The sequence below is a fragment of the Bombyx mori genome, chromosome 12 (genome assembly GCF_030269925.1).
Source record: "Bombyx mori chromosome 12, ASM3026992v2".
Taxonomy (NCBI): Eukaryota; Metazoa; Arthropoda; class Insecta; order Lepidoptera; family Bombycidae; genus Bombyx; species Bombyx mori.
Window position 1 is genome coordinate 10,864,159 of NC_085118.1, and position 10,640 is coordinate 10,874,798.

General features: G+C 37.1%; 2 protein-coding genes and 1 long non-coding RNA gene across 6 annotated transcripts in view; 1 reads left to right on the top strand and 2 right to left on the bottom strand.

Annotated features, from left to right (window-relative positions):
* Positions 1-1,962, bottom strand: part of LOC101736179 (E3 ubiquitin-protein ligase TRIM9) — a 34,528-nt gene extending 32,566 nt beyond the window's left edge. Inside the window, exons 1-2 of one of the 3 annotated variants that reach the window (XM_062671530.1) lie at positions 1,002-1,962; positions 659-754 (exon numbers count right to left, since the gene is read on the bottom strand). In XM_062671530.1, the coding sequence (XP_062527514.1) occupies positions 659-754; positions 1,002-1,682 (777 nt within the window). In that variant the 5' untranslated portion in view covers positions 1,683-1,962. The remainder of the gene's footprint in view (positions 1-658; positions 755-1,001) is intronic. The other 2 variants (XM_062671531.1, XM_038014555.2) reach the window with 2 other exon arrangements.
* A 1,874-nt stretch (positions 1,963-3,836) lies between these two features.
* On the bottom strand, positions 3,837-6,019 carry LOC110385081 (uncharacterized). Its single transcript, XR_002430430.3, has 2 exons — positions 5,825-6,019; positions 3,837-4,542 (listed from the first exon to the last, which is right to left on the bottom strand). It is a non-coding gene; the product is annotated as an uncharacterized LOC110385081 (long non-coding RNA).
* A 75-nt stretch (positions 6,020-6,094) lies between these two features.
* On the top strand, positions 6,095-8,416 carry LOC101743024 (uncharacterized). Of its 2 annotated transcripts, none has more exons than XM_062671536.1 (3): positions 6,095-6,363; positions 6,442-6,548; positions 6,761-8,416. In XM_062671536.1, the coding sequence occupies exons 1-3, from the start codon at positions 6,285-6,287 to the stop codon at positions 7,286-7,288; spliced, it is 714 nt and encodes a 237-aa protein (XP_062527520.1). In that variant the 5' UTR covers positions 6,095-6,284; the 3' UTR covers positions 7,289-8,416. The 2 variants fall into 2 exon arrangements, with proteins under 2 accessions (XP_062527520.1, XP_037870488.1); XM_038014560.2 differs by having other exon boundaries at positions 6,133-6,360.
* The last annotated feature ends 2,224 nt before the right edge of the window (positions 8,417-10,640 follow it).

The following is a 10,640-nucleotide window of genomic DNA, read 5'->3' on the forward strand; positions in this document are numbered from 1 at the left end:
TAACTATAATGACTTTTGAACTCCTGGTAACCTGATGTCCAGTAGTTACAGATCGATGCCTCCAATGAACACTATTCTAACTCAAAATTTTGAAATTTGCATTTTTCACGCAAATCGCTTCACTATGTAAAAAGTAAAGTAAGTAAAAAGTACAATTAATCATTATTGATGGGGTTCGAAGCAAGAGTAAATCAGCTAGTTACGCAAAAAAAACATAAATATATCTGCAATAATAAAGATTTTATCAACTTTTTTCGTTTAAACGATCCTCCTGTAAATCTACGAATTTGGAGTTAGCGTAGTGTTCATTGGAGGCATCGAGATGCCCTTAGATACCACAGTGTTGTGTACCTTAGTATATAAGTTTGGAGAAGGTTTAGGTTGCTGTTTCTCCAATGTCAGTGCCCTTAGTTGTTTAAATTCTAACTATATTGTATTAAAAAAGCTAATAGAATTAAAGAGGCTAGAGTGAATGATCCATATCTATAATTAGAGGGATTCAAAGGTTTATTTGATAAGTAAAGAATTGATTACATTATATGCACTATTCTGTTTAATTAAAGAATGTGTTTATTTAATAGTAGGATTTAAATATGTCTTAATAATTATTATATTTACTAAGATAATTATTAAGAATATATTTAATATTTAGACTTACATTAATTTTTTCACCAGAAGCTTTTACTTTTTGTATGTGGTCTGTCATGGATTTGGCCTGTTCTGATAAATGCTGCAGGGATTGTGATAATTCAGTCTACAAAAAACAAATAGCATACAAGTAACAAAAGATGCCTGGCCATAATTTTTTTTATTGCCCCTGTAGGCATACAAGCATACGGCCCACTTGATGGTGAGTGGTTACCGTCATCTATGGAAATTAGTAACGCCAGGGGCAGAGTTAACCAGCTTAGGTAGCTGGTTAAGTACTTTTTCTTTGCTAATGAACTTAGATTTCACCAAATTAATATAACAGTAATGGGTAGACTATATATAATAAATACCTTATGAGTCCTTGCTGCTGTTGCTAAAGGTTGTGTTTCATGTATTGAATGTCTCTCAGTAAGACACCGTTGACAGATGGGAATTAAACATGTTACACAATATTGTACTGGAGGAAAACCATGATCAGCGCAAGTAGTCCCTAGAGCCCGTAATTCATGTTGTGCTAATGGACCACGAGTAGGATGCCAGGCATCACGACATGCAGCACAATATCTCACTGAACACTGTTCGCAACGGACAACAGCTGCACGACGTTCTCCTTCACACATTTGACATGCTTCTTCTGCAGGCGGTGCACCAGTGACGCCCCCGAAACGTTCAACAATTGTTCGCATAACGCGAAATGGAGGGAGTCCATCAGCTCCGTTGTCATCCAAGTAAACTAGTTTCCTACACGAAGGGCATGTAATACTGAATGCAGCAGACGAATATGCTGGCACAGCCGGGGTTCCCGCGTAACTATTAGGCCTTGATCCACATACCACACCACTGTCAGTTTCACTCGACACTGATGCTTTATCCGCTTCTTGATAATCATTAGACGACCCTGAACCTTCATTATCGTGAATGTGAACCTGCAACTTTTCTGCACAGACCCGACACACAGCGTGTCCACAAGGTAGAAGCACGGGTTCTCTGTAGAATTCTTTACAAACATTACATCTTATTTCTTCTTCCATGATGTATTTTTAAATTCAACTATCGTTTATTAACTATGTAATGTCGTCATCAAAATAATTTCGTACGAGTTTTAGTCATGATAAGAGATAAAAATGTAGCAATTTCAATAACAAACAAAATACAGTTACAACAACACCGATCAAAAATATCAACTCCAAGATACAATAGTCAACAGACGTCAAAAACTCAAAACCGACCAATTGATAACTTTTTTAAACAGCATGGCTCTGATGCGAGACCTTTAAACCAAGCCGAATGAATAAAATGGAAAATGTTGTGATGCGCCGGTCTATTCCTTTATTATTGGGTGAAATCAGGATGACCAAAATTTATACAAATTTTTTTTTTTGTAGGAACTTAAGTAATAATTGTAAGTAAAATCCGTACATTTTACTGATTCAAATTTCATTGTTAATTTCATTTTATTCGTTACATATAAAATTTTCATTCCATTTCATGCCATAATAAATTTTATACAAATAATTCCACCCTATTGCACACCATTTAACTAGAAAATATCATTAAAACAAAATAAAAAATTATAGTGTACAGCGTCATGCTTTCGCCTTTCCTGTGTACGAAAAATGCAACTATTGTTAAGAAATACAATATAAACCTACCCACGCTTGTGTTAATATTACTTAAGCGCCTTAAGTGCCTTATTCACCATCCATCTTGCTGTACGTCCCGCCAAGGCCATGCACGATGCACGATGCATTTAGCGCTTTATTCACGATCCATCACGGCTGTACGTCAGCTCAAGGCCGCAATTAATAATAATTATCGACGTACGTCAAGCCTATTCATGATCGTTTTGCATCGTGCATCGTGCATGGCCTTGGCGGGACGTACAGCAAGATGGATCGTGAATAAGGCACTTTAAAGTATGTTTCCTCAATGACAACAAATTTTCAACTAAAAGCACCGGGTAACTTTACATTTTATCTCTATTGATTGAAATAATTATGAGTTTAGAAACAAATAAGCTGTTTTTGTTATGTAAACAGTACATACGATGCATTATTTTGAGTGGTATTTTTGGTAAACTGATATAACGCCAAGTTTGCTACACCGTGCATAATATATAAGGTGTGTAATATTTTTTTACGATAGAGTGGATGACTAGGTTATCTTTTTATTCCTTAAATGAGTGGACGAGCTCACGGTCCATTGTTATTAAGTGGTTACCGGAGCCCGTATACATTAGCAACTAAAATGCCGCTACCTACCTTGAGTTATTAGTTTTAAGTCTAAACTTACAGTACAACGGCTGCATTATTCTTCAACCCGATACGCATTACTGTTTCACGGCAGAAATAGGCACAGTGGTGGTACTTAGCCATCCGGGCTCATGACGCCCTACCTTTTTTTTTATTCCTACCTAAGCTGGTAGCCTTGAGAGGCTATTCCAGCGTAACCTAAACTAGTAGGTGAGCTCTCGGGGCTCAAACCTGACGACGTTGCTAACATGAACCCTAGCAAGAGCCGTGCTTCGCAGAATCTACCACCGGATCGGAAACGCGACCCACTGAAAGATCCGGCGAGAAACTCAGTGGGCTGTGTCTGAGAGTTAATTTACTCGTCGAGCCCTTCGTCGCAAGCGACGGGTTCGGCGAGAACGGTGACCGGTGCTTGAAGTACCTAGAAGCACCGTTAGTGGATCGGGAGGATCCGAGATGACGTGTTTTGGGCGACGTCGACTGCTCTCCATTCTTTCCGCAGGATCGGGAATGTAGTTACCAGTGGCCACGATGAGAGGGTTCTCGTGTCGTGGCTTTATCGAAGTGGCGCATCGACGCCGACTGTAGATACTTACTGATGGACTCTAAGTCCAGGTCGTCATGGAGGTCGACGTTCCTGACGAACCACGGGGCTCCGACGGCTATCCTGCAAAAACGGGATTGAATGATTTGGAATGATTTTAAGTGAGTGCGGGCCGCGTGAGCGAACACTACACTTGCATAGGTCATGACGGGGCGTATACAAGTTTTGTAGAGTGTCACCTTATTTCTAAGGGACATTTTACTTCGCCTGCATCATCGGGTAGGACGCCCTACCAGCGGTTATTACGCCAAAACAGAAAATTATCGAATACTTCTTAAATACATTTTTGTAGTATTTAGGTATATTTATCAGCTAGTTCCAAATAATGATTAGGTTTTTTATTTTTTTATGATTTCTGGACTCCAATTCTCAGACAGAAAATGTTTATTATTGCATAAAATTTGCAGTGGTTGTGGTAGTTGTGCATTTACGTCTGATCATTTTCTTTCTTATTTTTTTTGGTTTATATTTATTAGTAGTAGGTACTAAAATCAAAGTAGTTTAATAAAATTTAAATAGACAAATATATCATTGACATGTGTAACACGAAAAACATGAGTTTAACTCTTCGAATAAATAAGGTTTAACTATCTTAAAATTTCAATGGTGATTTTCTTTGATCAATCAAAAATATGTTAGTAAAACATGTTTAAAAAGAAATTGTATGTATAGTAAATTTTCTATGATGTATAACAGCTATAGTGTGCCAGTTGAGAAGCTTGCAAAGTATTTATGTACTGCAACGAAGTTCCATAACGTGGTTTGCGATAAAGTGTGACTGATTCACGGGTTATGCTGTTTCGGTCGCTACAACGCCAAGAAGAACCGACAATATAGTGTTACTATTGTCAACTATTGTGGTAGGGACGTGGATACAGCCAAGCACACACCCTCAATATACTCTTCATGGGAGGGGAAGCTTCGTCTTCACTTAAATAGAATAGAACTTGTAGTCGCCGACTGTTATGCATTTGATGTTTGGCAGTGACGAGTCCTATAAGGCGATGCTTGACTTCCGTGATTTCTCTGAAGGAACTGCGGAGCGTAAGAGAGAGAGAACTGATTAATACTTAGCTGTAAACAAAGAGGATTTTTAAATACCCTTAAAAATAACCTTATATATCACATTTATTTCGTTCTCAGGTCAAGAACGTGGAAAAAAAAAAAGGATTACTGGTGGCCCGGAGGCCTTTCCAGTTTCACCAGGACAGGTGGGTGAGCAAAGGCTCAGCCAGGAGGGGTGGGATTTGCTAACAGCTACCCGATTGCTTAGTTGTGTGGACGAGCTCACAGCCCACCTGATGTTAAGTGGTTACTGGAGCCCATAGATATCTACAACGTAAATGCGCCACACACCTTGAGATATAGTTCTAAGGTCTCAGTATAGTCACAACGGCTGCCCCACCCTTCAAACCGAAACGCATTACTGCTTCACGGCAGAAATAGGCGGGGCGGTGGTACCTACCCGTGCGGACTCACAAGAGGTCCTACCACCAGTAATTACGCAAATTATAATTTTGCGGGTTTCATTTTTATTACACGATGTTATTCCTTCACCGTGGAAGTCAATCGTGAACATTTGTTGAGTACGTACTTCATTAGAAAAATTGGTACCCGCCTGCGGGATTCGAACACCGGTGCATCGCTTCAACACGAATGCACCGGACGTCTTATCCGTTAGGCCACGACGACTTCAAAAACGCCTCCGAAGGAGACCTAACAGCTCAAGAGTAGCTGCTTCGCGAATGAATCTCTACTACCGGATCGGAATCGCGACCCGCTGAGAAGATCCGGCGGGAAACTCAGCGAGCTGATTCATGGGTTAGGTTGCACGGCGAACTCTTTGTCGAGTGCGACGAGTACGGTTACCGAGGTCCCTAAGCCTGCTCCTAGTGTTAGAGCTGAAGGCGTCTAATGCAAAGGTTATTGGATCTGATGGATCCGTAAGGACGTGTCTAGGGCGTCGACGGTGACTGGCTCCTGCGTGATCAGGATTCGGGGAGTAGTCAGCGGCGGCAACGATAAGGCGATTATCATGACACATAGCCTTATCGAAGTACCGTTCCGACGCTGATTTCATGTATTTCTGGATAGATTCGAGGCCCAGGTCGTCGTGTAGGTCAACGTTCCTCACGAACCACGGAGCTCCGACGGCTAACCTGCAAAAGCGGGATTGTAGAGATTGGAGGGTGTCAATGTGTGTGCGGGCCGCGTGAGCGAACACCACACTCGCGTAAGTCATGACGGGAATAGACATTTAGCAAATGTATAAAATATATTATTTTCTTTTATGAAATTTAGAATTTTTGCAACTTACACTTTAAGTACACAGTTTTCTTGTAACATAATATTCCGTAGTCGCATAGCCGTTCGTTCGTTTTTCATTAATGATGTACCGTATTCAGTGATTTCGAACACATTTCAACAAATATCCAGCACAGGCTGTGATAACCACAGAACACTATTACTTCTAGCCAAGGTGATAACTGACTGCCAACTGTCAAGTGAATTAACTAAATTGGAAAAACACCATAAATTCAATCAAAGTCAGTTTTACAGATGACATTTATGTTTAGATGTAAATAACTTGGCCGAAATCGCCAATTTTAAATTTTACTATATTGCTAAAAGCTAATTTTTATAGTCACTTTAATGATTTTCTATCGCACTGAATTTTTTCATGTTACGTCTGTATTAATTTTTATTATAGTCGTATAGACTTAGTACCGGATTCGATCCTACAAAATTTTACTTTGATTTTGCTGAATTAAATAAAAATGATCATGGAACCGTCAATATCATCAGATGATAGTTGCGATTCAGAAACGCGAAGTATGAAAAAACAACTTACAGGTAGTTAGTATGAATAAAATCCTAAAACAAATACCAATCTCTTAAAATTACACATTTTTGTATAAATACATTTATTTTCAGAATTTGGATTTGAAGAAGAAAATTTGAGTAAATCCGAAATGAGCGATATTTTAAAAGCTCTAAGGAATTCCGAATGTAGTGTAGAAGAGGAACTAACAAGACAAACAGTAATAGTTTAAAAGTTGATAATATAAATTGAATATGTAGTTTAATTTAATTTTAATAACATGAAATGTTTTTATAACAATAGATAGTAGAATTGAGGTAATAGTAATTTTTTATTGAAATAAGACCAAACAAGACTGAGACTGAAATTCATAGTAAAAAACTAAATAAGCTATTATACAATAATATTTTAGCAGTGACTTAAATATTTCAGATCAATGAGACTGTTTCTGTTACTACTAAGAGTTTGAAAAGACGTAGCATAGATGTAGAAGATAGAAGAATGCCCTGGAGTATCTTTCCTGAGCAATTGACTCAGACAGAAAAAGCTCAAACACTAGCGATTTATATAAAGTTAATGTCCATAAATAATTATCATCAAGCTAGAAAATCTGGAAATTTTGCAACATGGCCCCCTCCTATACAAATTATTGAGGAATCAAGAGTTCAACCCATAAGATCGACACGGAGTGGCAGATCAGTACCAATATATGCAGATTTTGATGATGATTCTTCAGATTTGGACTTTGTTATTACTAAAACAAAGAAGAGAAAAGTATCAAACAGCGAACATAATGCCAATGAAGGAGTGTACTCAAATAAAGTAGTTAGTCTCAAAAGAAAACCATCAAAGGATGAAGATGTTAGACCATCTAAAGAAGCTAAAGTAAACAAAATTGACAAAGAAATAATTAGCATAGGCAAAAATAAAAGGGATTTGTTTTCATTGATTGAAGACTGAATGTTTTTAAATAAAAAAAAACTAATAATTACATATAATATGTTCTCCATGTTTCTATATATTTAATAGTGTATCTTAGAAGTGATTCCGTAAAGAAATTGATGTTTAAAATTTATTTTGTAGTGATTAGAGTAAAGTATGGAAAAATTACTCAAAGTTTTGATGAGATATTAATTTATTATGCTATTAATTATATTACGATGTTACAATATGTTATATTGCCATTTTGGTTTTGTTTATGAAAATTATGTGAATCATGTACAAACTACAAGCATTAAGATAGGGCTTTCTCAAATAAGAGTAGACTAGAAAAATCTTGCTTTTTACAAATGTATTATTTCAAATAAGTTTTGCTGCAGTAAAGGGGAGTGTTTATTCTTATTTATCTTAATTATTATATGAATGAAAATTAAAAGAACCAACATTTGGCTTTTTCATGATAGTTAAAACAGTTGAATCTGAAAAGCAAATGTGAAAAGGAAAAAGACCGGTACATATGATCACATGCTATAGTCTACTTGTATTTGAAAAATTCCTTATCGAAAATATGCTCTAATTGTTTTAAAATTTCAATGGTTTTTCGTGCAAACCTAAGTAACATACATTTAGAGAAAACTATAATGATAAAAATAGAGCAAGTAATATTCAAATTCGGTTACACTTGTACCAGCTTATTATAATTGGTTATTGCTCTCTGTGGATACCATCAGTCCTAGGGACACAGCCAAGCTGTTGTCAACTGCAGAGTTTTTTTTTTAATACCTAGTTTGAAGAGAAAAGTAAAAATTTATGAAAGAAATTTAATTCAACCAAGGGAGCTTTAATTCATAGTTGGCAGGCAATGGAAGGGTTTGATCTCGAGCCTTTGATTCAGCGTGTAGTGATATCTTGCCCTATTGTAGACTTAAGGTTTTGAAATTGTTTTGACTTTACCTCTGAATGCCATTTGATACTCTTAGTGGGGTAGAATTGACATAAAACCGAGTCAAAACTGTGTATGTAAACTATTGTTTGACACGAAATTCTGTTACACTGAACTAGTCAAGCTCTTAATTTTTAAGTGTTTTGTCCTCTATACAAATTTTGTGGTTTCCATGTAAGAGAAGCTAATAAAAATATAAACTATTATTGGTTCCTTTTGTTACTGCATTGTAGAAATTAGGATTTTTCTTTGGAAGTGCTTTGCTTTTTTTTAATGGCTTGCCAAGGTTTCCTGGACGATTCCAACACATAGATAATTAGGTACCTACATTATTTTTTCATGTGCGTTCCTAAGCAACCGAAGGATTTAACCTATCAAAATTTATTGAATGCTCTTCAATTCATTTAACGATTGATAAAGTACACTATCTCAACTTTAAGCTTTGATAGAAAACTTTAAACACACTTTTGGTATCACCTTGTATTGATTGTGTAACTACTGGAGCTTTTTAAAAATTATTTATTGTCTTTAGGCAGACGAGCATATAGGACACCTGATGGTAAATCGTTTTTATTTTTTGTTAGGTTTTAGGTTTTTGGTGGCTCACGACTCACCTGGTAATAAGTGGTATACTTGGGTTTTTTTCCCCGTCGAATCGATTATTCTCATAGAACACTATTTAGTTTAATGTATCCTTTATGGGACACATTTTATAAATGTGAGAAATTACTAAGATGTTTTGATTACTCCGCATTTTCGTCGTCGCTGTCGTCACCGAAGATACTGTGGAAGAGCAACCCGGTCGGCGGTCTATCGCGTTCCGACCCGGCAGGCTGGTTCTGCCCCAGCGGGGTATCCCGGAACACCAGCGGCATCGCCGTACCGCCGTACCGCGGAGACCGACGTCATTGGTCGTCGACTATCGCCTCGACGACCCGTCGGTCGGGCGTCCTCGGGGTGGCGCCGCGCGTCTTGTTTGTAGTGTTGACTGCGGGAACCCCCCTACCCTGACCGGATTTTGACCCCGGACGGAGATCGGACGTCGGGTATAAGAGTGCAGGGGAGTCGTTTAGTGGGTAGGGCCCTAAAATTCCTTGGGCCCGCGGGCTGCTCCCAACACCTTGCAGATCGTGAAGTCCCACATACCCCGCGCGCCCCCTAGGCGTGTGGACCTCGTAGGAGGTTCGGCCCCAGGCACGAAAAAAAAATAGGTGTAGTAAGTTATTATCAACTGTGGATATATAATATTATAATGTAGAAGTTATAAATTTTATATAGAGCATTAAAAATAACATTAAAAATAAAAGCGCAAGTTATTTTTTTCTTTCCGCGGCTATTGATCAGGATGCCCACTTGATGGTCGATAGTTATCTCTCTAGCAATGCCAAAAGGGCAGTCAAACTGCTGCCTATTGCTGAGAGCTATTTAACAAATCTGATTTGAGGGACATTTCCGTGAGTTTATTACGTTTCGTTTATTGGGTTTGTAAAGAGGGTTCAGGAGATCTGGTAACGACTTCCTAAACTGAATTCAGAAATACGTATTTGAAACGACCAATATGAATTAAATAAAAGATGCACGAGATCAAACAGAAAAAATATATTTTTATCATTAAAATTGTGCGTCACTTTAAGATTGTAACGTCAGCAACGGTAAATAAATAAAACCTCACAAGTTCCGCGAGCTTATTATCGTAACTACGCAAAAAATATTAAAAAAAATAGTACATCGTTTAATATTATTTCTACTTTAATTAAATTAAATTAACTGATTTAATGCTGATTATTAAATACATAACAAACACGAATATTTTTTTCATTGTAACGTAAATAATTATGTGAAACAAAATTAACAGATTAAGCAAAATTACCTCGTATCTTATTATGTAAATTTCTAGCAACAATGCTAATGAACAAGAGCTAACTGTCAAGTAGGGGTGAAATAGTGTTAATCTCTATCGATAAAAGAGTGAAACTTGTTTTTCTGAAAGATTTATCACATATAATGAAAATGTAAATGATGTACCAAAAAACGATGTAAACAATGAAAACAAAGTTAAAGAAAAATAATTGAATGACAAAATAATTAATATTATTTACCCGGCAGATTTCGTAGTGCCTCAATCGATAAATAAAATACCTAAACTTTTGTATAAAATAAACTTAAAACAAACAAAAGGCATCCGTCTGACGGGGGACACATCAAAGGAAAAACAAAATTGTTATTTTTATTTAATTCCGAGCATTTTCATATTTAACTACCTTTTAAAACTCCTCTGGACTTCCACAAATCATTCAAAACCAAAATTAGCCAAATCGGTCCAGCCGTTCTCGAGTTTTAGCGAGACTAACGAACAGCAATTCATTTTTATATATGTATATAGATTTCTTTTTTAGGATTTAGGGATTACCGGAGGCCTTTCCAGTTTCA

What these genes read in the sequence shown, in the direction of transcription:
- LOC101743024 (XM_062671536.1), top strand. Translation starts at nt 6,285, where the DNA reads ATGATCATGGAACCGTCAATATCATCAGATGATAGTTGCGATTCAGAA. An exon ending in GAAAAAACAACTTACAGGTA is followed by an intron (nt 6,364 to 6,441) that starts GTTAGTATGAAT and finishes ATTTATTTTCAG; the next exon opens with AATTTGGATTTGAAGAAGAA. An exon ending in AGGAACTAACAAGACAAACA is followed by an intron (nt 6,549 to 6,760) that starts GTAATAGTTTAA and finishes TAAATATTTCAG; the next exon opens with ATCAATGAGACTGTTTCTGT.